Here is a 25,484-nt window from a genome sequence, read left to right as displayed (position 1 = left end):
ACATCTTGATGATCTCCAAGACTTTTGGGACAACATTCTGTGGACCGATGAGACAAAAGTGGAACTCTTTGGAAGGTGTGTGTCCAAGTATATCTGGCGTAGAAGGAACACTGCATTTCATAAAAAGAACATTATACCAACAGTAAAATATGGTGGTGGTAGTGTGATGGTCTGGGGCTGTTTTGCTGCTTCAGGAACTGGAAGACTTGCCGTGATAAAAGGAACTATGAATTCTGCTGTCTACCAAGAGATCCTGAAGGAGAATGTCCGACCATCTGTTCGTGTACTCAAGCTGAAACGAACTTGGGTTCTGCAGCAGGACAATGATCCTAAACACACCAGCAAGTCCACCACCGAATGGCTGAAGAAAAACAAAATGAAGACTTTGGAGTGGCCTAGCCAAAGTCCTGACCTGAATCCTATTGAGATGTTGTGGTATGACCTTAAAAAGGCCGTTCATGCTCGAAAACCCTCTAATGTAACTGAATTAGGACAATTCTGCAAAGATGAGTGCGCCAAAATTCCTCCAGGACGCTGTAAAAGCCTCATTGCACGTTATCGCAAACGCTTGGTTGCAGTTGTTGCTGCTAACGGTGGCCCAACCAGTTATTAGGTTTAGGGGGCAATCACTTTTTCACACAGGGCCATGATGGTTTGGATTTTTTTTCACCTTTAATAATAAACACCTTCATTTACAAATTGCATTTTGTGTTTACTTGTGTTGTCCTTGACTATTGTTTAAATTGGTTTGATGTTCCGAAACACTTAAGTGTGACAAACATGCAAAGGAACAGGAAATGAGGAAGGGGGCAAACACTTTTTCACACCACTGTATATATATATATATATATATATATATATATATATTACATTATATATTATCATTACATTAGGGTACCCAAAGAGCCCCCCCTTACATCAGGGTCCACAGAGCCCCCCTCATTACATCAGGGTCCCCAGGGAGCCCCCACTACATCAAGGTCCCCAGAGAGCCTCCTCTTACATCAGAGTGCCCAGAGAGCCTCCTCCTCCCTCACATCAGGGTCCCCAGAGAGCATCTCCCTTACATCCCAGTGAGCCCCCCTTACACCAGGGTCCCCAGAGAGCCCCTCACTTACATCAGGGCCCACAGAAAGCCAGAAAGAAGGAAAGAAGCACATGGAGTTTTATTAAAATAAGAGGCAGACTCCGGCTAACTCTTTTTGAAGTTCACAGTTGGCCATAAAACTGTGCAGTCAAGGGGGTCTTATAGGTATTTAAAAAACTGCAGATTTTCAAATGTTTTATGAATTTTATTGCCATACTTGTATGCCATTTTTCCCTCCCTGGAAGCCTGGTCAAAAAACTCCCAGTTAGTAATTCATTGGTTTTCGCTAATGTTATGCTGGGAGTGAGAGCCCAACAATTTTCATGTCCTAGCAACAAGGCCAGGTATGGGGATTGCTGAGTTTTTCAGTCAGGCCTACAGATATGATGATAAACTTACTGAACATTTTACCAAGCTGCACAATTTTTTTAATATCAACTGGGGCCCCTTGATTGCATAGACTGCTTTCTGGAAAAGGTGAACCTAGCCTTTATGCATTTTTTTTTCTGAACAAACCATGACCTGCGTAGCCCAACAGTCCCCCTCTCAATAATGTCCCATACCAGCCCTTATATATCTATAATAATGAGACCACACCTTTTCTTTGGAGTAAAATGGCCACAACAGCCTTTTATTAAACATAACCAAAATATTTTACTCCCTCCAAAATATGTATATAAATATATAAATATATAAATATATATCTACAACTGTAAACCAAAACCTTGAACAACTTTTATCAACTCCAGTCTGGTGATCTCTGACGGTGACCCACTTTAATTCCAAAAACACCAACCTCACTGCTTTACCTTTTTACCATACCAGGCCTCACGCTGTGACCGCTCAGAGACAAACAATTCCTGCAGTGAAAAACCTCCCAGTATTCCGTCCACCGTTCGGGAATACAACTGAGGGGCCCATAATACCAATGAGCCCCCCCCACCCTTTTATATCACCTCTGTTTTACCGCCACCGTCAAAGACCACCAGAAATCTCACGCAGCAGCCCCCCAAAGGGCCGACTTCACTGTTGTGACGAACAGCCCACTGCACCTGAAAGACAGAAAACAAACACAACGAAAACACCAGCAATCAAACCAACAACTCACACCCAAACATGCTATCCAGTAGGGAGGGAGGGTGGGAAAGCTGCCTCCTCTGATGTCTTCCCCTCGAGACTGGTCCCGTTCCGGCTCCGCCCCCCTTTTATATGGCTCCTCCCCCTTGCGTGTTTCTCTTCCTCCACCTATCCTCTGTCTTGGTGTCTCTAGGCACCCGGTCATGCCCGCCCCTCCATTACCCCTCCCCTTCAGTACGTGTCATTCCGGGGCTCCCTTGACCTGCGTAGCCCAACAGTCCCCCTCTCAATAATGTCCCATACCAGCCCTTATATATCTATAATAATGAGACCACACCTTTTCTTTGGAGTAAAATGGCCACAACAGCCTTTTATTAAACATAACCAAAATATTTTACTCCCTCCAAAATATGTATATAAATATATAAATATATAAATATATATCTACAACTGTAAACCAAAACCTTGAACAACTTTTATCAACTCCAGTCTGGTGATCTCTGACGGTGACCCACTTTAATTCCAAAAACACCAACCTCACTGCTTTACCTTTTTACCATACCAGGCCTCACGCTGTGACCGCTCAGAGACAAACAATTCCTGCAGTGAAAAACCTCCCAGTATTCCGTCCACCGTTCGGGAATACAACTGAGGGGCCCATAATACCAATGAGCCCCCCCCACCCTTTTATATCACCTCTGTTTTACCGCCACCGTCAAAGACCACCAGAAATCTCACGCCACAGCCTGAAAAGGGTGACCACCTTACCCTTGAGGGCAACCCCACACCCTCAAAGCTTGTTGGATCCCCCCCTGTAAACCCAAAGACCACAGGTCAATCCCGACATCCGTGAGATGAACCCCATCCCCCCTTAGGTACAGACCCACATTGGACTCCAGTTCCCTGTGCCTGATCACCAGCCCTCCATTCTGAATCACGAATCTCCCCACCACCTTATTCACCCGGATCCTCGTCTTCTGAATGCTGGCCACTGACCTTGCCCATCTCCACTGCGTCCGGGCGACAATATCCGACCACAGCAGGATCGTACTGGGAAACCTAGCACGCAGCTTCAGAAAATCCGCCTTAATGTCATTCAGTAAATCCCGGACTTTCCGGGCTCCCAGGTCATTCCCCCCAGCATGCAGAACCAACACATCCGGGGGCCCATGCAGCCACACGAACCTTTCAACCACACTCACCACCCTCTCCCACCGCATTCCTGGTATCCCCAACCATCGCAATTCCGCTTCTGCCCTGGAAATCCCCAGTTGCCTCCCCGCAGGTCTCATGTCTCCTCTCCTGGCCCCCCAACACACGTAGGAGTGGCCCACGATCCAAACGAGGCGCGGTGAACCTCCATCTGAAACGAGAAACCAAAACCTGCTGATCCCCGAAAAACAATAACCCCACAGCAAAACCACTAACCACTGCCCTTACCACCCCACGGAGATCCCAACCCTACCCCCGTGGAAAAAACTCCATCAGTCCCAGGAACGGTTCCTGTATCGCATTCCGTATTACCAACCAACCAGGAATACAACTAAGGGCCATCCCACTCCCTGGACCGCCCAACCGCTAACTGAGGTCGAACGTATGACCTAAACCTACGCGACTCCCAACGACCAATCCTTCGTACCGCCGCCTCATCCAACCCGCACCGGGCCGCCTCTGTGGCCGCCCCGATGCGGAAGGAGTGTGAAGCATATTCCGACTCCTCCCAACCATTAAGCGCCAAACTTCGCCGGAAAACCGCCACGAACTGGAATCTGGACAGGAAAGACCCGTCCGCGTGGACAAGGAATGGACCCGGACTCCCCGGCCTAACCGCTCGGTAACTCCGAACCGCTTCTACCGGGCAAACCTGTGACCCTGCCAAACTGAATAAGCAAATGTTCACACCCCTACCCCGTTGGTCCGTCTTCGAACGCCTAAGAGTTATCTCCACCACTGATCCTGCCACCCGAACATCATGATCCCCCAGCCCCCCAGGAACTTTCCGGGACGGGCTGACCAACTCCCCAATCCGAAAAGCCCCGTAAAAAGCCAATGAAAAGGCCGCCGTGAACAACCGCACCTCGAACGGAGACGTGCAAACCGAAACCAATGTACCACAAATGGCCACCAAGACCCCAAACGTCACCGGACGTCTCGTGTCCCCCCTCTTCGACTGCTTCCGAAAACCCTTCAGCATCTGACGTATCCAAAAACCCTTCGACCAATCCTCCGACCCCAACAACTTAAAAAGGAATGACAAGCCCGCCAGTTTCCGATCGATCACTGCCGCCGAGCGCCCACTCTCCACGTTCCGGACCACAAAATAAAGTGCCAGCAAGCGCCCATCCCCGGCTCCCCCAGTTCCGTCCACCTCTCGCACCAACTCCTGCCATTCCCGCCATACCTTCACGTATGCCGTCCAGGTAGCCCCACTTACAGACCTGCGTATCCAGCCCGCGGCGACTCCAAGGGCAGCGCCCAAATCCACCCCGGGCACGGAATCCCGACTGCCTCCGCGCCAGGTGCCAGTTCCCGGAACTTGTCCCACTGGAAACGAGACAGGGAGTCAGCTAAGGCATTCTCCACCCCAGGTATATGCACAGCATACAAAAACACATTCAAACGCAGGCACCTAAGGACCAATTGGCGCAACAGTCTGATAACAGGAGGGGAGGAGGCAGACATGCGATTCACCACCTGCACCACACCCATGTTGTCACAGTTGATGCGCAGCTTCAAATTCCTGCAACTCTCCCCCCACAGCTCCAGAGCCAACACAATCGGAAAGAGTTCCAGCAACACCAGGTTACCCAGGAAACCCGCTTCCTTCCACGAGCGCGGCCAAGGTTCCGCACTCCACCTGCCCTGGAAAAACGCACCATAGCCCGTAGACCCTGCTGCGTCGGTGACCAATGCGACATCGAAGTTGCTCACCGGCCCCGACATCCACACCGCCCTGCCGTTATAGGAGGACAAGAAATCATGCCACACCCCCAAGTCGTCCCGGTGCTCCTCCGTCAACCGAATGAAGTGCGTGGGCGCCCGCACCCCCGCCGTCGCCGCCGACAGCCGCCGGCAGAACACCCGGCCCATCGGGATGATGCGGCACGCAAAGTTCAGTTTGCCCAGCAAGGACTGCAAGGTCGTCAGCTGAACCTTCCGACGGCCCTGGATCTCCCGAATCGCCCGCTGCAAATCCGCCAACTTGTCATCCGGCAACCTGCACTCCATAGCCGCCGAATCTATCACTATACCCAAGAAACTCAACACCCCCACTGGGCCCTCCGTCTTTTCGGCCGCCAATGGCACCCCAAAAACGCCTGCAATGTGCTGCAACGTGGACAAGAGAATCGCACACACAGCGGAGGCATGGGGGCCGATGCAGAGAAAATCGTCCAAGTAGTGAATGATTGACTCAATGCCGGAAACATCCCGCACCACCCACTCCAGGAACGAACTAAACTGCTCGAACACGGAGCAAGAAACGGAGCAGCCCATAGGCAAACACTTGTCCACGTAGAACTGCTCCCGCCAGTGACAACCCAACCACCGAAAACTGTCCGGGTGCACCGGCAGCAACCGGAAAGCCGACTCAATGTCCGCCTTGGCCATGAGCGCTCCCCGGCCGTAGCGCCGCACCCACCGAACAGCCGCGTCAAATGACGTATACGACACCGCACAGACGTCCGGGTCAATGAAATCATTGACCGAACCCCCCTTTGGAAACGACAAGTGGTGTATGAGCCGAAACTTGCCCGGCTCCTTCTTGGGGACAACCCCCAAGGGGGACACCACCAGCGAGTCCCACGGCTTAACCGTAAACGGCCCCCCCATCCGACCCAGCGCCACTTCCTTCCCCAACTTTTCGTCCACCACCGTAGGGTGCTGCAAGGCCGACCTGAGGTTTCGCGCCACCGGCGGCACCACCTTCAAGTCACAGGGAATCCGGAAACCCTCCCGGAACCCCTCGGCCAGCAGCCGCGCAGCCACCCTGTCCGGGTACCTACTTAGGAAAGGAAGCATCCTTTCCACCCTCACCGGCGTCTTCCCTCTTGTTAGCAGCGTCGCCGGGACGCTTTCCCCTTTTAAAGCAGCGAGACAGGGCGTGAGCCCCCCCGCAGCCGGAACACTCGTGCTTGAACCGGCACGCACTTCCAAACTTGCAGGCACCCTCGTTAAAAGACCAGCACACCCCCCACTTCTTTCCGGCCGACAGTCCTGAGGAGGGTGTACCCCCGGCCCCCCCCTGAAAAAACTGAGGCGGGGCCCGGGCGGAGGACATCAGCCTCATCCAGAGGCTGATGTCCTTGTGATCCCACCGCAACTCCTGACGCACCGCCTTCCGCTGCCGGAACTGTTCGTCGTACCGGAGCCATGCCACCCCCCCGTACACCCGGTGTGCCTCCCCAATGGCGTCCATATAGCAAAACAACGCCGAGCAGTGCTCGGGGTTCTTTTCGCCGATGACGCTCGCCAAAATCGCGAACGCCTGCAACCAATTCGCAAACGTACGCGGTATCAGCCTATAACGCCTCTTTTCCTCATCGTCTTTTTTCGTGTCATTGGGCTTGACCCGATCCAAATTGAATTTTTCCAGTGGGAGCAGCGAGAATATCTCCACATACTCACCTTTTGCAATTTTCTCCCGCACCTCCGGCTTCAGGTGCGCCCCGAGCGGTCCCTCGAAGCAGACGTACACCTCACAACGCGCCGCATCCCCAATCCGAACCACATCAGTACGGCTGGGTGTCGCGGCCGCCTCCTCCCCACCGGACCCCCCGCCCACCACCGGCACCGCCGTTGCGGACGCCGCGGGTTCCCCACCCGCAGCCGGCGGGACCCCCGCCGCCCCCGCTACCTTACCAGCCCCCCAAGGCGCCGTCAGGGCAGGAGATCCCCCATCCCCCCCAAACCTGTCCACCAAAGCCCGCAATCCCTCCAACAAACCCTGCATGGGCGGCGCGGGCCCCGGGTCCACCTGACCCGACCCCGCCACCGACACCCCACCCAGCGGCGCCTCCGGCGCCGCTGAACCAGCCGCCCCTTGCACCACCCCCAGCAACCCCTGCAAAACATCAGAGAAAACAGTAGGTACTGACTTACCGGGCCGACCAGGAACACGTCCCGCAGCCGCGTTGCCGCTCTCCACCGCCGGGGGAACCACGTCGTCTTCAGCGGACAGTTCTCCCTCCGACCGGTCCTCCTCTTCCCTCTCCGCAGGCGCCAGAAGCCCCCTGGGCGATCCGCTCCCAGAGGCCGCAGCAAGCAGGTGGCTGGGAAGATCCTTCACCACAGGGGCCTTGCTCCCAGACTGGCGTAGAGAACCAGACCTAGGGCGCCCCCCCGCACCACCCCTGGGCGTCAGTCCTCCAGTCTGTCCATCAAGTAAGCCCGCATCCGCCCGGCGCCCCCCACCCACCGCCCGTGCCCCCCTGTAGGCCGACTCCGTCCGTCTTGCAGAACCCTCCGCACCGCTGGCTGTCCCCCTGCTCGTGCAGGGCCCCCCACAGGGGTCCCCCACGCGAACGGTAGCCGGGCTGGACGGCGGGGAGCCGGCGCCATCGTGGCCCGTGGCCCCGCCCCCCGGGGTAGGCCGGCGGCGTGCAGACCGCCCCAGGCCCCGATCGTCCTGCTGTCTCCGTTTTGCGGGGGGGACCGACCTGTCCGCCCCCGGGCTCCGCCGATCACGAGGTGGCCGAGGGGCGGGTCCCGGCGAAAAGCACGCCGGAGGCCGAGACCTCCGGGCCCGCAGCACCGGCTCCCCGCTACTCGTGCCTGCCTCCGTCTCACCTATCCAGCGCTCCACCTGCTCGGTTAGCCACTCCGAACCCCGCACCTCCGCTTGAGCCCGCAGCCGCTCCAACACGTGCTCGATCGCCGCCATTTTGCCCAGAGAGGAGCAGCGCTGGAAAGCTGCCTCCTCTGATGTCTTCCCCTCGAGACTGGTCCCGTTCCGGCTCCGCCCCCCTTTTATATGGCTCCTCCCCCTTGCGTGTTTCTCTTCCTCCACCTATCCTCTGTCTTGGTGTCTCTAGGCACCCGGTCATGCCCGCCCCTCCATTACCCCTCCCCTTCAGTACGTGTCATTCCGGGGCTCCCTTATGTACAAAAGTTGTTTTTTTTTGTTTATGGATTGTTCCAACACCTGTAATTGTCACATTTGCTAGAGATCTTGGTCTGTTAAAAAAAAATAACCCATCTGCCGAAACTTGAAACTCCTCTTCTTTTTTATTTTGATCCATAAAAAAGGTTTATTAAAGAGGAAGTAAACCCTGATGGACACCAGGCACCACCTTAGACAGCGGTGCCTGTCTTTTGGTAAATATCTCCTAAACCATGTAGGTTTAGGAGATATTTCCTGGACCTACAGGTAAGCCTTAATCTAGGCTTACCTGTAGGTCAAAGTGATTTATAAGGGTTAACAACCACTTTAAGAAAGTGCAGGGTAAACATACACCGAGGTTACATAGCTATATGTACAATTTCAAAACCATCAATACCAATCAATCTATACATTAGCATATCATGATGAACAAATCTTATCAGCATAGTTTTAATTCCAACCTTGCAAACAACCCAAGAAGGTGCTGCCTGGGTCCTGAAGGACATGTCATCCGTCAGCATGCATTCACTAAAATAGTCTGCCCATGACCAGATCCACCGGGGCGAGCCCCGGTACATCCAGCCACGGACCCCACAACTTTTCAAGCTTCCGGTCACAACGCCAATGTTGGAAGATTATCTCATCTCTCCCACTGTGTTAATCTACTCTTTAAGGGCAGGGGGGTCCTCCGAGATCCAGTGTCATTATTAGCTTACGTGCCAAAAAAAGAGATCTAATAACAGCCACCCTTGTACTTGAAACTCCTCTTCTTGCTTCAAAAAGGTGCCAAGCTACAGGAGATGTGGTGAATATTTGGAGGACCTGCCCTTAGGTTAAGAGTAGTTGCGGCTGTGGATAGGGGGGGGCAGCGACCGTATGCCCTCTATGGATGGGCTGCCACTCTATACCATGATTACCTCAATCCTTTTGATCAACCTTTGATATTACCCTTGGTAGCTCTGCTTCATAAACCTATTGATAATATTCTTAGTCACAGATGAATGGTCATATCACATATGTTTATAGCTGTCATGCAAACCATTGCCCAGGCATGGAAATCTTAAGTTTTCCAGAAGCCAAGAGCCACATACAGGGCATGTTCATTAACGAGAAATTAACTGCTCTATTAAATGACACTCCCAACAAATTCCTCTTGATCTGGCAGCCATGACCCAATAGTTATCCTAGTTCACAACAGACATTATACCTCCTTCAACTTTGAGGCTCTCTAACACACCCTTACCGAAATCCTATATTCTTTTCCAGCAACAGACCCTCTCTAGCTAATCATGCCAGCCTCTGGGAACTTTTCTCTCTTTCTTTGTTTCTTTCTTTCTCATACATAATCCCCTTTTCTGGCCCATCCCCATTTTTTCCTATTCTTCTTTTGTTCCCATTTCCCTTTACCTCTCGTTATAGCCTATCTTCCTTTTAATTACTTTTCTTTTTATTGTCACACACTTATGCCCCGTACACACAAATGGATTTTCCGCCAGAAAAATCCTGGATGTTTTTTTGACGGAACTCTGCTCAAGCTTGGCTTGCATACACGCGGTCACACAAAAGTTCGCTGAACTTTTGACCGTCAAGAACACGGTAACGTACAACACTACGACGAGCCGAGAAAATTAAGTTCAATACTTTCGAGCATGCGTCAAATTGTTTCCGAGCATATGTAGGTATTTTACACGTCGGAAATTGCTACAGACGATTGGAATTTCCAATCTGAACTTTTTCCGACTGAAAAATTGAGAACATGCTCTCAATCTTTTGCTGGCTGGAATTCAGCCAGCAAAAGTCAGATGGAGCATACACCCGGTCATATTTTCTGACCAAAATCTCTCAACGGTCTTTTGCTGGCTGAATTTTCGAATTTCCAATCGTGTGAACGCAGCATTACAGTTTCTTTTTTTTAAACTTATAGTGGTAGAGCCCTTTATTATGCTTTCAATCCATATTGCCTCTTAGCAAGTTCTTTTCCAGCAACAAGCCCTCCCTAGCTAACCTTGGCAGCCTCTGGGAACTTTCTATTTTTCTGTCCTTCCTTCTCTCTCCCTCTCTCTTTCTTTCTTTCCTTCCTTACATTTTTTCCTTCTCCCCTTTTCACTTTACTTTCCCACCCTGATAAATAATGCCAGTCTCTGGCCCATCCCAATTTTTCCTATTATTCTTCCCCCCCCCCCCCCCATTTTCTTTCACCTCTCTCTATATTTCTTCCTTTTCTTTTTTTTTGTCACACTCTCAGCATTTCTGTTTTTTTCAACTATAGTGGTAGAGCCCCTTATTGTGCTTTCAATCCATATTACCTCTTAGCAAGTATTTTGAGGCCTTAGAAAAATCCATTATTATTTTCCTGCAACAGACCCTCTCTAGCTAACCTTGGCAGCCTCTGGGAACTTTCTTTCTTTCTTCCTTTCTTTCTTTCTTTCTTTCTTTCTTTCTTTCTTTCTTTCTTTCTTTCTTTCTTTCTTTTTCTTTCTTTCTTTTTCTTTCTTTCTCTTTCTTTCTTTCTTTCCTTGCCTCGTATTATGCTTTCAGCCGGGCCAGCACTGTTATAGCAAACATTGCACCTCTGTATTCTTCTATGAGTCTAGTAAAGAGATTTGTGGGTGATCAAATGATAAAAATGTACCAAACCAATAAATGGTTTACATTATTCTTTCTCCTTAGAAAAAGGCCATTGACCAACCTCACAAGACCCCCTCCATCTGGGTGGCCATATACAAGGCGTTTGGCCGCCCCATACTATTGAGCAGCACCTTCCGCTACTTGGCTGATCTGCTGGGCTTCGCTGGACCCCTCTGCATCTCTGGGATTGTTCAAAATCTGGAAAACTACAACAAGACCAAACAAGAGCAGGTGTGTGCATAACTTCCATGCAATGTGGGATGTGGTGTAAGGGACATTCAGGGAAAATATGTTCAAGTTATGTTTGAGGTGTGTGTGAAGTCCCCAGCCATCTCCAAGCTGCGATTAGTGTGTATAGTACAAGCACAGGGTAAACTCTAAAAAAAAAGCGAAATTCTTTTTTTTTTTTGGTCACTTGTGTTCTCAACCATTTTCTTTGCATGAATCTCTAGCAAAAACTTTTTTTTAAAAAACTCTGGATTGCACAGGAAAAGTGTTGCAACCCCTTTCAAATTTTTACTGCTTATCAGGATTACAGGAAGGAGATTGTATGTATTGAAGGCCAGGTGTAATTTATTGATCATAGTATCTGTGATAACGCCAACATGCTTCAGTGGTCTGAGGGGCTTCATCAGGGCCTAAAGCTGTCAGCCAACAAAAGGTGATCCGGACAACAGGGCTTAAATATATTGAACATATAATTGATGAAGTAGTCTGTTTCATTCGTCATTTGCTTCTTATATTTTGTTGTTGCTGGTTTCTTCCTCTTCCCTACTAACATGCTAAAGAAATAAATAAAAAAAAGTCAGTTTTCATTCAGGCATGTACTGGCCATCGGGACTACCGGGAGATTCCCGGTGGGCCGATGGCTCAGTGGGCCGGTTTCAGTGACAGCCTAGCCAAATGAATGGCTGCGCTACTCGCACAGCCATTCATTTGAGCACCGCTGTACTTCCGAGAACAGCGTGGCGCACTTCGGCTCTTTCCGCCCCCGCTCGGCGCTCTCATAACACATCTTCGGCCACCTCCGGCCCACAGTCGTCCTTTTCCGCCACCGCTCGGCTTCCCCCGCCCTGCTCCTCTCCGACAGCGAACAAAACTCGGCTATCTCCGGCGGCCCCCGCGGTAACGGACGCTGTGAGTTTAAATGACCCGGGGGCCGCCATGAGAGCAGCCGACAGGCAGAGAAGTCCCTGGAGCAGACGAGGGAGCCTGGAGGATGGCGGTGCTGCAGGAACCCATCCAGGTAACCGGCCGGCCCATTGAATACTGTATATAGCACATGGCTGTATATATATATATATATATATATATATATATATATATATAGCTGTATACAGAATATGGCTGTGTGTATGTGTATATATATATATATATATATATATATATATATATATATAACATAGCAAAGGATGTGGTGCTAAATAAAATAACATAAAAAATTCATTTGGTGAAAATAATGGTTAAAATAATATGCAAAATCCAACATAGCTAAAAGTTCACCAAAACTGTCAATTAATATTAAAATGTGCATAAAAATATTTTCAGCAAAAAAATCATATATAAAAATGCTTATAATTAAAAACCCCCCTTTTTTTGCACTCTTTTTACACTTTAATACCAAGGACATAGTTTGGATAAAATGGTTTTAATTATAAGCATCGTTTATATACGAATTTTTTGCTGAAATTTTTTTTATGCACATTTCAATATTAATTGACACGTTTGATGTACTTTTAGCTATGTTGGATTTTTTGTATTATTTGAATCATTATTTGCACCAAATGGATTTTTTTTATGTTATTTTGGTTAGCATCACATCCTTTGCTATATATTCAATTTATCTGTGGCTTTGTGTAAGGCCCCTTTCACACATGCGGATGATATGTCCGTATTTCATCCATCCGTTTGCAGATGAAATACGGGCATACATTCATCCCTATGGGATAGCGGGTGTCTGCGGATGAACATCCGCAGACACCAGATTTCATCCGCCTTCGCAACAGTCTGCACAGCGGATCGGATGAACATGGACAGACGGTCCGTGCGCATCCGATCCCCATAGAGGAGAGCAGAGATCTGACAGGGCGGTCCCTGCACAGTGTGCGGAGACCACCCTGTCCGCAGCCAGCTCAGCGGGGACAACGGAGCGATCCCCGCTGAGCGAGCGGATCATCACGGGGCGGATCATTACTGATCCGTCCCGTGTGAAAGGGGCTTAAACCTGTTTGATGTTGGCAGCTTCTCATTACTGCGGTTGATCAAAAATAGGTGTGCGCATTAGTTGTTTATTTTAAAATATATAATGCAGAGCCAGACTTCGGGCAGGTGACAGGGGGACACCAGGGGGTGGGGGGGCTGGAAAATAAAAGATCACCAGCAGTGTGCTGTCGGCTTCTGAGTTTGCATACTCCTGCTATGTGTCTAGCCGGGCCGTGATGACGTCACTCTCGTGCAAGTGCGCATTATACTGTTTTTGTGCGTGTTTGCAAAATTGGAGTGGGCCGGTCTGGATGAAGTCCAGGGCCAAATTTTTGTCCCAGTCCAGCCCTGTTTTCATTACACTACCTTATTGTAGACCCAGTGATGTCATCAATAGGTCTCTGTGCCTCTCTATGCATTACGGGCAGATTGTTGCTGGTAGGATGGCCTGACAGGGTGCTGTGCATAGCTTTCCAAAAACATCGGAGCACCACGCTTCAGTACTTTTCTCTAGAGCCCACAGCCCCAAAATGCCTTGATGAGTGAATGTCAGTTTCAAGGAGTGGGCATTCCTAGGCAGGCTGTATTTGCATGCAGACCACCCTAGGTAACGCCCGTATGTGGTGGGCTCTATCTGACTTGCTGCAGCTTCAAATGCACATTGTGAGAAGCTCATGGTGGGCAGTGAAATCATAGAAAGCAATTGCAGTAAAGGAAAGAAGCCTGTGCAACTGTGCAAGCCTGAAGTTCAGATTTAAGGTCTGTTGTTCCAAATTTTTAAAGCAATTCTGCTGCCTCCAAAAAAAATGTAAAAAAGTTGTATGCAAAAGAAGGCTATTAATACTTCTGTCCCCTGCTATCCGTACCTTGGATATTCACTCCCTTGCTTCTTCCTGATAGTTCCAACATTGCTCCAGATTGTCCACCAGCAGCAAAACATTAACACATCCTGCTTGGACCAGCCATCTTCACTTTCTCACAATCTCACAGATCTGTTTTCTCTATTTTATATGCGGCCTCATCTAGCCATTGTTATCCTGCTAATGATTTATTTTGTATGCCTTTTCCAGGATCTACCAAACACTGCCTTCGTCAGTGTCTACTTCATGTCTTCCAAGGAATTTTTGGAGCAGTACTATGTATTGGCTGTTCTTTTATTTCTGGCCCTAATCCTCCAACGGACATTCCTGCAGGCTTCCTACTATGTCGCCATAGAGACGGGCATCAACCTGCGTGGAGCATTACTGGTGAGCACAACGCCTACTGTCCCTGACAATAGCCCTTTCACATAGTGAAGAAAGTACAACACTCCCCTGAAGAGTCCAATGTTTTTAGTAGAGTTCAATCATAGTTGTACTGTGTTGAGATTTGTTAGGTGGAAGTCCTTTCCGCAGAATTTTCATCCAACCATACTCATTCTTAACACAATTCATCTGAAAACCAAACTTTTTTTATTATTGCAGTCTACGTCTCACTGCCCCAATGGGAAGTGTGGTTAAATCTCCCACGGACTGCAGTAAAAATTTTACAAGGGACCTATAATTTCTCCAGTCTGTCCAAACTAAAAAAAAAGTTTTCCCTGAGTTGAGCTTTGTAGTCTCGTGCATCTGGTATAATCTAAGTCTTTATGGTTTGGGCACCCTTAAAAGTACTGTGGACGTGTCCTAGCATCTAGAAAGTGTAGGCAGGAAAAATAGAACCCATACAGTGGAAACTGTGCTGTGTCCAAAAAAGGCAGGCAGGGGTCTAGTCACTGGTATTGCCTGTGGTTTCTTTGCAGTTGATCTGTTCCTCATTGTATGTTTATTATGCCTTGCTCTGCACTGTGTATCTGCATAGAAGCAGCCATTTTGGTAGAGAAGCAAGGTTTTGTATCCTAATGTAAGAGAGGCTCCCAGGTGACTGGTGATTTGATGACTGGTGGGGTACATATAGAGGTGGGGGAAGCACAGATCCATAGAATGGATGAAGCACAAAAACAAGGATACCATTGCCCTGCACGTCCCCAGGTTAGGGTTGCCACCTTTTCATCAAGTCAAACCCAAACACTTTAGTGGCACAGAACAATTTTTTTTTTTAATAGTATAAACCAGGGATCTGCAATTAGCGGACCTCCAGCTGTTGCAAAACTACAAATCCCATCATGTCTCTGCCTCTGGGTGTCATGCTTGGGGCTGTCAGAGTCTTGCTATGCTTAATGGGACTTATCTGCTACAGCTGGTGGTCCGCTAATTGCATATCCCTGGTATAAACTATACATATATTTTTCTGTTAAATAACATTTCTAATCATATAACAAGAGCCCCCCTTTACATCCGAGTCCACAGAGTTCCCCTTTTACATCTGAGCTCACAGAGTTCCCTTTCACTGTAAGGGGTGACTCTGCAGACTGTGATGTAAGGGAGAACTCTGGGGACTCTGACATAAGGGATGCTCTGGGAACCCTGATTTGAGGGGGAACACTGAAAACTCTGATGCTCTGATGTACGGAGAGGACTCTGATATAAGGGGGAACACTGTGGCTTCTGGTGTAAAGGGGAACTCTAATGTAAGGGGTGCTCTGAGAACCCTAATTTACCTTAGTGTACTCACTCAGAGGCAGGAGAGATAAGGGGGGAGACTTCAGTCACAGACGTAGATAGGTTGTCAGCTCACTCACCCCTTGACAGTCAGCAACTCTCATTCAGATGTATCTGAAGCTTCTGGACTTCAAATATCCAGCCCCAACTTTCCTTTTCTGAGGCACATCCCTGGGGATTGGAGTGTGGGCAGACACAGAGGCGGAGGGGTGGGAGGAAGAGGTGCAGATCAAGCCCTCTCTCCACTCCTGTCTGTGCGTGTGGGGGGGGGGGGGGTAATTGATATTGCTGGCTTTGGGCAGCATGAAAGAGAGTGTAACAGACACTCTCGGCTTAGATAACAGCAGCCAGCAACTCTGCTGGGAAGCCATAGTCCAGTCTGAATCATGAGTCCAGGTTTCAGGCAGTCTGAAACCCGGACGCATGATTCCAAACCCGAACTGTCCAGGTGGACAGGACAGGTGGCAACACTACCCCAGGTACAGCTTCCTGTCCAGCCAGGAGAACAGTGAACCTACCAGAAAATCTCATTCCAAATCTGGTGAGACTAGCAATCAGAGGCAGCTGCGTCTTAGATGATCCCATACTGCACATGTACAGCTATGAGGCTACAGAACAGGAGTTCCTAGGAAGGGGAAATGCAGTGCTTTTTGAGAAGAATTTAAAACAAAAGCTTGTTTTTTTCAGATTACTATTAAGCCATAATTCACAATTCTAAATGTTTTCTCTAAGTAAGCAAATATTAATCTTTTGAGGTCAGGTCCACTGTGAGAAACCTGCCATCGTCCTTGCCAAACACATTGTGAAATCTAGAAAAAAAAACACAAAAATTAAAACATGTAGCAGAGTCTGATGAGCAGAACTGAGCAGCCTTGTAGCATTTATCTCCTAATAGATACAGTAGCCAAAGCTGAACTCCCATCTGCTGCCTTAATGTAGCCAATACGTAAGGAGTTCTGGGAACACACATATCTATCAGCTTTCAGTTTAGGCCTAATTCTGACTTCAATTGTTCCCGCTTTGATAAGCCATCACACAGCTGGCTTTCTCCCTTTTTTTTTTTTATTGGTTTGACAGCTATTTTTTTACACATACAAGGATAAAACACATTAGGAGAGACTGCAGGGACTTAAAGCAGAACTCTACTGAAATTCCTTCCTCTGACATCACTGCAGAGTTTAAGCTTCTCGTAATGTGCATTAGAAGCTACAGCAAGTCAGATAGAGCTCATTTCCTGGCTGGAGGACATCCAGCATCATCTAGCACAGTGGTTGTCAATTTATGGGCTAAAGGGGGCCTCAAATGTGGCCCCTGACATCATCAAAGGGCTGTATATAATGTTCAGTGTATGTAATCCTCGAGAGGACTGGCAGAAACTGTCGATCTAATATAGAAAATGATGGCCAGAGACTTGGACGTGCAACATTTTTGGCTGGAGATATGCTGCAGAAGACAATAGTTAAATGAGGCTAGTAGAGATCAATGCTTTTACCCTAATCAATGTTCCTACTAGACCACTGAGGACCGCAAATCATATACCTAAGGGCAAATCATATACCAAATCATATACCAAATCATATACCTAAGGGCAAATCATATACCAAATCATATACCTAAGGGCAAATCATATACCAAATCATATACCTAAGGGCCGCATGCAACCCTTGAGTCAAAGGTTGGGTGGCAGGGATCTAGCTCTTTCATTCATTGGGTTCCAGTTTTTTTAATCATGAACCATTAGCATCACATGTGGACATTACCTAGGGGTGGTCTGCATGCAAACACAGCCCACCTAGGAACTTCCAGTCCTCCAGACTAATATCCACCTATCAAGGCATTTTTATATTTGTGCAACGCCTCCCAAGAGCAATCCCACTGCTGACTTGGTGAGGAAGTGGAACCAGGTAAGGCAAAATATAAGCAAATTAAACTTTAGCTTTAAAATATATAGTCTTCAGGTAAAAATAGAAGAAGGGGGACATGACTGAAACCTTTAAATGAATTGAAGTATTACTAAACACACACTGCTTAATTTTTATTTTCTCTTCTATTTATGTATATGGATGATGGCATTTTAGTTTTTTTTTTATTAAAAAAAGAACATTTAAGTACCTTTTTCCTAATCAATATACAGCTGTCACATGACCCAGATCTTTCCCAGCCTGTCTGCAGGGAAACATAAGCAGGAGGAGCTTCTAGTCCTCTGCTGCTGGTTACATGTTAAAAAAATAAATAAAGAAAAACAGCCTTTGGAATACAGAGTAAAAATAAACAATTAATATCAATAAACTGTTTTCAATTATCATACAAATATATATTTGAAATCAAATATTTATTATTTTTTGGCAATAACATGGTGTGTGCAGATTTCTACCAGTCACAGGCTAATTTACGCCCCTCTAGCCTGTGTCTTAGAATAAGAGGGAGGTGTTTCCTTCATTAATCTACATGTAATATTCCACCCCCCTTGTGTTTAGCTGGTTAGTATGCATGGAGGAGGAGGGAGGGAGTGGGCTGTCATTTACCACTGTGTATACGCCTACATGTGAGACAATATAGTCACATGGGCTGCTCAGATGTTATAGGGAAGAAATACTCAGCATAGAAACTCACTGAAAACTGAGCACGTGCAGAGCTGCCACTACCGCTGCAAAATCACTAGTTAAATTGGGGACATGAACAGAAGGTGGAGATAGAGAGCAGCAGGATCAACCTGTTTTTTTGGCAGAATACAGAAAACGAATCTCATAGTGACTGAGTGATTATGAACAGCATCTAATACACCATTTATTGAGAGTTTTTTTTCTGATGTGGGTTTAGTGACACTTTAAAGGTATGAATAAGGTTCAGGAGGGTAGTATTATCAGTATGTGGAAGGCAAAACAATATTAAACCCAAAAGTTAACATTTATTATTTGAAGCTTACCAATCCTTACATGTGATGGCTGTAAAAGTTTCCTTTTTTAGGCTTTCTTCTGTTTATTTTCATCTGGTGATTCAGCCTGTTTTTCAAAGACAGAAGCTCACAGTAGAATGTATCAGATTACTTGGATGAAACAATCCATTTACCACTGGCTGGGGTGATTAAAATGTAATAATCTTTATTTTTATTCATGTAAAACCTTTATCCCAAAAGGGGAAAACAAATGTTTACTGTAACTGATTATAAAGTGTGAGCTGGAGGCTGGCTTCAATTTGCTAGTGTATTCAAATCTGCTCACGCACAGATAACACCCCCCCCCCCCCCCCCACACACACACACACACACAAACACACACACACACACACACACACACTGACAATGTAGTTGTGGCTCGCTAACACAGGAGGTGTTTTATTGGTCAGATCACCAAGTGAAAACAGGCAAAACGTTAAAGAAAAGAAAATTGATGCAGCCACTACACCTAATGATTGGTAAGCTGCAATATAATACATTTTTGGTTTTAAAATCAAGAACACAGGGACATGACTTCAAACTAACAATTAGAAAGTTCAAAACTAACCTTAGAAAGACTTATTTTATGGAAAGAGTAATTAATACTGTACGTGGAAAATACTTCCAGCAGAGGTTGTCAGCAGTAAATACATTTAAAGTGATACTAAAGTCTTGTTTTTTTAGTTAAAATAACAAACATTTTATACTTACCTGCTGTGTGTAATGGTTTTGCACAGGGCAGCCCCTATCCTTCTCTTCTTGAGTCCCTCTTTGGAGCTCCTGGCCCCTTCCTCCTGTTAAAGAGCAGCTTGCTATAGGGGCAACCGAGCCGAGCCACAGCTCCCTTTGTCTATTCAAACACAGAGCCTTGGCCCAGCCCCACCGCCTTTCTCTCCTCATTGGCTGACTGATTTTGATTGACAGCAGTGGGAGCCAATGGCGCTACACTGCTGTCTCAGCTAATGAGGAGGGGAGTCCCAGGCAGCCGAGACATTCCTGTAACATTGCTGGATCTAGATGGGGCTCAGGCAAATATTAGGGGAACTGCTGCACACAGAAGGCTTTTTATCCTAATGCATAGAATGCATTAAGATAAAAAAAATCTTCTGCCTTTACAATCACTTTAAACATGCTTAGGAGAAACATAGATCTATACTCAGACAAAAAGGATAAATCTATTACCCCTCCACACTATAAAACCAAAAAACATCTGACACATGAATGTAGGGGCTTATGTACAGAAAATTGTGCCTATGGCAAGAGCTGAGAAATGTCCCTGTTCACATATCTGGTACCCATATTTTAGATAAGTTTGCCATGTTATCGACTTAAAAATACAAGTCAAACTCATTCATCTTTTCATTTACAAATGATAGCACTACATAAAAACTATAACCACACCGTGCTTGCTTTAGCTGATACAAGTTGGTCTGATATGAGTTTTTTCAATGTCTTCTCTTTATACACTTAAAGTGGTTGCAAAACCTCACATACACCCAGTGAAGTGCATAGCCTCAGGTGATACACAGAGATGAAATAAATCCTCCTACATAAGTTTTGCTTGTTTATCTGCAGTCTTCTCTTCTCTACAACCCCAAGTGCACAATTGTGATAAAATCCTTCTGCATCTGTGAGGAGTACAGAGGAGGGGGTGGGGAGCTCCAGTTACAGCTCTTATACGTGGTGTGAGAGCTGATTGGAGGAAAGGAACACACACCCCCCTCCGCATAGGCAGAAGAACGAAGGAACATGCACAGCTGTATTATGAATAGACAAGCTGTGTGCTTATCTCCCTCCGAAACATAAATTTATCTCATATATTCTCAGATGTGACTCATGCTGATAACAGAAGAATGAAGCACCAGAGAGAAACGACACTTGGAGCTTTAGAGAGAAACAGTTATAGGCTTCACTCAGATTTCATGACCAGGGTTTTTCAACCACTTTAACAGAGAAGGATCACAAAGTCTGCTTCGACCCATGGAGACTTTAGCTCCAGGTCGCGAACGGTTGCATTAGTAATGCTTACGCTGCATTCTTGTGAACATCAGTGTTGCTCTCCCCTATCTTAGCAGTTTCCCTGGGTCAACAAACTTTTTTGGACCTACAGAGAAGTGAACAGTCCTGTTTATTTTTAAATCATCCCCAAGACCAATATAAATCATATGGCTCTGTACAGTTTATAACAGGGATGCCCCAACAGACAGTCATCCTCTGTAGTGCCTGCTCCTGTCCCTGACTGATTACAGGCTGTCATGGGATTCTTTAGAGACAGCCCCTGCCAGACCCCCCTGCTAGTGCGACAGGGCCCGGTGGCCCAATGGTGGCTCAAACCTTACCTAATGATGAGTGACATGGAGCCCCCCTCATGTGGCACCCAAGGCATGTGTCCGATATGATTGCAATTAACAGAATAAACACATATCACCCAAATCGTCCCCCTCCGTTCCTCCAAGGACCTCCTGCTCTCTAGCTCCCTTGTTACCTCCTCTCATGCTCGCATTCAGGACCTCTCCAGAGCCTCTCCACCCACTGGAATTCCCAGCCCTGGTATATCCGATCAGCCCCTAACCTGCCCACCTTTAGGAGATCCCTGAAAACTCACTTATTCAGGGAAACCTATCCCATACCCACCTAACAACTGTGCCTGAGCCACCCCCATCAAATCATTATCTGCAGCTATTACCTTTTGTACCACCCCCTCTCTTTAGAATGTAAGCTCTACAAGCAGGGCCCTCCTGTCTGGTAATTCTATTTGATCACTGAGCAATGGTAGTAGAAATGTAGTGAATAAAAGATAATCTTACAGATTCTAGATGAACAATTCACATCATACAGTTCCTTTATGTTGTCTGATGTGTTCCAGGCCATGATCTACAACAAGATCCTGAAGCTGTCCACCTCCAACATGTCGATGGGAGAGATGACCCTGGGACAAATTAACAACCTGGTGGCCATCGAGTCCAACCAGCTGATGTGGTTCCTTTTCCTATGCCCCAATCTCTGGGCGATGCCTGTGCAGGTACAGCCGACAAGTAAGGCCACCGCCATAATACCAATCTGATCCCAGCCCTGTCTCTTCACATCTTCTGCCATAATAGAGTGGAAAATAGCACAATATTGTCCTCTGTACACATACTGTATGAATCTACCATCTTCTTCCAGATCATAATGGGGGTCATCTTATTGTACAAGCTGCTGGGCGTCAGCGCTCTGGTTGGGGCTGCTGTCATTGTTCTGCTCGCTCCGGTACAGTACTTCATTGCTACCAAGCTAGCGGAAATCCAGAAGAATACTCTGGTAAGTCTGGGAGAACAACTAGAGAATGATCAGTGATACGTTAGTATTATACATTTATATATTGTAGTACTGTCATATACTGCAGTGATGTACAGAGAATACTGAATCAGTCCCATTAGTCTTTGTACTAAAGGAGCTTACACTCCAATTTCCCACCACGGTCACACACTATTATTATTATTAACATTTATATAGCGCTGACGTATTCTTCAGTGCTATAGGAAAAATACTGAGCCAGTCACATCAGTCTCTTCACCAGAAGAGCTTGCACACTAATGTCCCACCACAGTCACACATTATTATTTTAAATTCATATAGCTCTGACATTTCAAAGCACTGCACAGGGAACATTGAGCTAGTCAACTCAGTTTCTGCACCAGAGAGACTTGCACTCACACACTCACAGTCATTAATCTGCAGCAGAGGAGCTTACGCTCAAATCTCTCACTAGACTACACATATACACCCACAGGCCACCAAACACACAATAAAATACTTATAGCCACCAAAGAATGGACAAATACACTGGCAGGATAAGACCAGGTAAATGTTTCTTTCAATTTGTCTTCCCCTATAAAGAAAAGTTGATTTGGTTATTGGGTGTCTGCTAAGGTCTGCTACCCAACAGACAAGGTGCTATTCATATATTATCCATCTGATGTCTCTGGATATGACAAATCTGTCCTCCACTCTGCACTGATGTATTCATTTCTCATGCAACTCCTTGTTCCACCTGTGAAGGATTATTCCACTGAAAGGCTAAAGAAGACAAATGAGATCCTGAAAGGAATAAAGCTACTAAAGTTGTATGCCTGGGAGAACACTTTCTGTTCCAGCGTGGAAGAGACGCGGATAAAAGAACTGACCAGCCTGAGAACATTCGCCCTGCACACGTCCCTGTCCAGTGAGTGATCCCCTCTTCATATCACGTACAGTGGTTATACATAAGACTTCTACAATATACTCTGTCTAAAGTTATGTTCATTTTCTACACAGAAAACTGATATAGAAAAGGGTTTCCCAACCTTTATTTACATTGGAGGAACCCTTGGCAAAAAGTTTGAGATCTTGGGGAACACCTGAAATAATGTTCACATCTACAGCTCACAGAACATTGGTGTGATCAATTGGCTGTTGATATAACAACACTTGTTTTTAGAAATAGCATTAAATAATAGAATCAATATTAAAACATTCCTATTTAACGTGTGCTTGCTTCTGCACAGAATTTAGGGTCCAAATTGAGATAAGTAGTGTACAGGGGGGCAGCAGGGCGGGGTACAGGGGGTCAGGAGGGCACAGTGCATGGGGGCACACTGCATGTGGGTCAGCAGGGCACGCTACATAGGGGACAGTGGGCAAATTACATAGGCTTGCAGCAGAGCACATTACATGGGAGCAGGGCACATTACATGGGTGCATGGCACATTACATGGGAACAGAGCACATTATGGGGCCCACATCCGGGCAATTTACATTGGAGCTTGGTATATTACATTGGAGTAGGGCACATTATATGAGAGCAGGGCACACTTTTGTGGAAGCAGGGCACATTACATGAGAGCAGGACACATTTTGAGGAAGCAGAGCACATTTTGTGGGAGCAGGGCACATTACGTGAGAGCAGAGAACATTACATTGGAGCAGGGTACATTACATGGGAACAGAGCACATTATGGGGCACACATCCGGGCAATTTACATTGGAGCTTGGTATATTACATTGGAGTAGGGCACATTATATGAGAGCAGGGCACACTTTTGTGGGAGCAGGGCACATTACATGAGAGCAGGACACATTTTGAAGAAGCAGAGCACATTTTGTGGGAGTAGGGCACATTACGTGAGAGCAGAGAACATTACATTGGAGCAGGGTACATTACATGGGAAAAGGGCATATTATGGGGCACACAGCAGGGAACATTACATGGAGCACACAGCATATTACAGTACTAAAGTTTTCCTTCATATGCAGAGCTAAGCAGGTAAGTGGCTGTGATCAATCCTCTTCTGACATGCTGTTCCCTGCCAGCCCCTCCTGTCCATCTCAGGTGATGTCACATACAAGCACCTGGAATGGGCAGAAGGGCAGGAATGGTCGGCGGGGAACAGCATGCCACAGCCAACACTATCACAGCGGCTTCCTTCTTCCTTTCCTGGTTCTGCATTTGTTGGCAGAAGGGATGCAATCTACTTGCCAGCTGCCTGCAACTGAGGGGTAGGTTATGGTGGAACACCTGGGGACCTCTCACAGAACCCTCGGGCTCTGCAGAACCCTGTTTGAAAAAGCCTGATATAGAGAGTATGTGTAAGACTGCAGAGTAGAGCATTGCCAAATAAAGTTACAGTTCTATATTTCTGGGAAATATCTGACCTATTATTTTAATATTTTGTCTTTTTAATTGGATGATTGTGACTTAGACTGATTCATGAATATTTTTCAGTATTTTTATCTTCAAACATTTTGCTGGAAATTTTACCACCCTAAAAAGTAAATCTTTTATTTCCCCAGAGAAAAGCTAGAGAAGGAATTTATTTATATTCATGTCCTTTTTCAATTTTTCAGCATTATGCCTTCTTTTTACCATTTCATTTAACTTTATTTTCACATCACACTATTACTTTTCACACTTTTAGGCTGGATTCACACTAATGCGTTTTTTGATGCATTTTGCAGAAATGCAGGGAAATTTTTTAACATGGGTTCCTATGGAACATGGTCACATCAATGCATTTTTGTGCCTCTGCTTTTTTGGAAAGGGTCGGGGACTTTTTTTTCATGCAAAATGCAGCGTTTTGCATGTAATAGAATTCAATGGACCCGCATCCAAAACGCTATTTATAGCCAATATTACTACCGCATCCATTTGAATGCTGAGTGCACACATGAATAAGGCCTTGACGCACTGCTGAAAAGTTGTCAGATAGAAGCTTGGATGAGTGCAGAGGTTGATTTTTGGATGTGTTTGATAGCGTAGAAATCTTTTTTCCAGACTGTCTGATGTAACTGCTACTTTTGCTGTTTGTTTATGTCCTTATGTAACTATTATATGGTTTTATTTTGGCAGTTTTTATGAATGCGGCCATTCCCATAGCGGCTGTCCTGGCGGTAAGAACATTTTTTCATCCTTCATACATCCTTCTGTTTCAGTTTAGGTTTAATGAAATCACAGCTGAATTATCTTTGTGTTTCTCACATTAGTTAGCTTCTTTTATTAATTGTTTTCTCCTGTGCAGCATAAACTGTGAATCAATCGATTACTAAAAAATTAGCAAGTGAAGAGATAAGATAATATAGGAACCAGAGGTGTGGCCACATCCATACATCAATGACATAGATGAATCGAATCTCGGCTGGTTCAGCAGGGATCGGCCGAGATTCGATCCATCTATGGGCAGGCTGATTGTATTGACATTGATCCATCAATCGACTTCAGTAGAACTAGCTTGTCAGATTTTTTTGCATACAATTATTGGCAGAAAAAGAAGAAAGAGTCCCCTGGGGGCTGGATTTTTAAGGCACGTACAAACTATAATGATATACAAATTATTTTATTACATAAAACAGACAAAAAGC

The 25,484-nt window shown here is 46.6% G+C and overlaps 2 protein-coding genes across 9 annotated transcripts in view; one reads left to right on the top strand and one right to left on the bottom strand.

Moving 5' to 3' along the window:
- ABCC9 (ATP binding cassette subfamily C member 9) overlaps nucleotides 1-25,484 on the top strand; it is a 182,096-nt gene that overhangs the window by 59,259 nt on the left and 97,353 nt on the right. For all 5 annotated transcript variants that reach the window (XM_077468695.1, XM_077468696.1, XM_077468694.1 and 2 more), the window contains exons 7-12: nucleotides 10,935-11,123; nucleotides 14,165-14,341; nucleotides 21,475-21,630; nucleotides 21,774-21,908; nucleotides 22,650-22,812; nucleotides 24,976-25,016. In XM_077468695.1, coding sequence (XP_077324821.1) covers nucleotides 10,935-11,123; nucleotides 14,165-14,341; nucleotides 21,475-21,630; nucleotides 21,774-21,908; nucleotides 22,650-22,812; nucleotides 24,976-25,016 — 861 coding nt within the window. The remainder of the gene's footprint in view (nucleotides 1-10,934; nucleotides 11,124-14,164; nucleotides 14,342-21,474; nucleotides 21,631-21,773; nucleotides 21,909-22,649; nucleotides 22,813-24,975; nucleotides 25,017-25,484) is intronic.
- Nucleotides 1,614-8,261, bottom strand: LOC143960278 (uncharacterized). 4 transcript variants are annotated; one of them, XM_077468693.1, is made up of 3 exons: nucleotides 7,265-8,261; nucleotides 4,603-4,708; nucleotides 1,614-3,527 (listed from the first exon to the last, which is right to left on the bottom strand). In XM_077468693.1, the coding sequence occupies exons 1-3, from the start codon at nucleotides 8,043-8,045 to the stop codon at nucleotides 3,353-3,355; spliced, it is 1,062 nt and encodes a 353-aa protein (XP_077324819.1). In that variant the 5' UTR covers nucleotides 8,046-8,261; the 3' UTR covers nucleotides 1,614-3,352. The 4 variants fall into 4 exon arrangements, with proteins under 4 accessions (XP_077324819.1, XP_077324816.1, XP_077324818.1 ...); XM_077468690.1 differs by having other exon boundaries at nucleotides 1,614-4,708; XM_077468692.1 differs by lacking the exon at nucleotides 4,603-4,708.

Source organism: Lithobates pipiens, unplaced genomic scaffold (genome assembly GCF_037356315.1).
Source record: "Lithobates pipiens isolate NorthernLeopardFrog02 unplaced genomic scaffold, aLitPip1_a1.2 Scaffold_8, whole genome shotgun sequence".
Classification (NCBI taxonomy): domain Eukaryota; kingdom Metazoa; phylum Chordata; class Amphibia; order Anura; family Ranidae; genus Lithobates; species Lithobates pipiens.
Note: the sequence above shows the minus strand (reverse complement) of the source record. Positions and strands in the feature narration are given on the sequence as shown.

Coding starts and splice junctions, on each gene's coding strand:
- LOC143960278 (XM_077468690.1), bottom strand. CDS start 8,045: ATGGCGGCGATCGAGCACGTGTTGGAGCGGCTGCGGGCTCAAGCGGAG. Junction 4,709..7,264: donor ACGTGTTCCTGGTCGGCCCG/GTAAGTCAGTAC, acceptor TCTCGTTTCCAG/TGGGACAAGTTCCGGGAACT.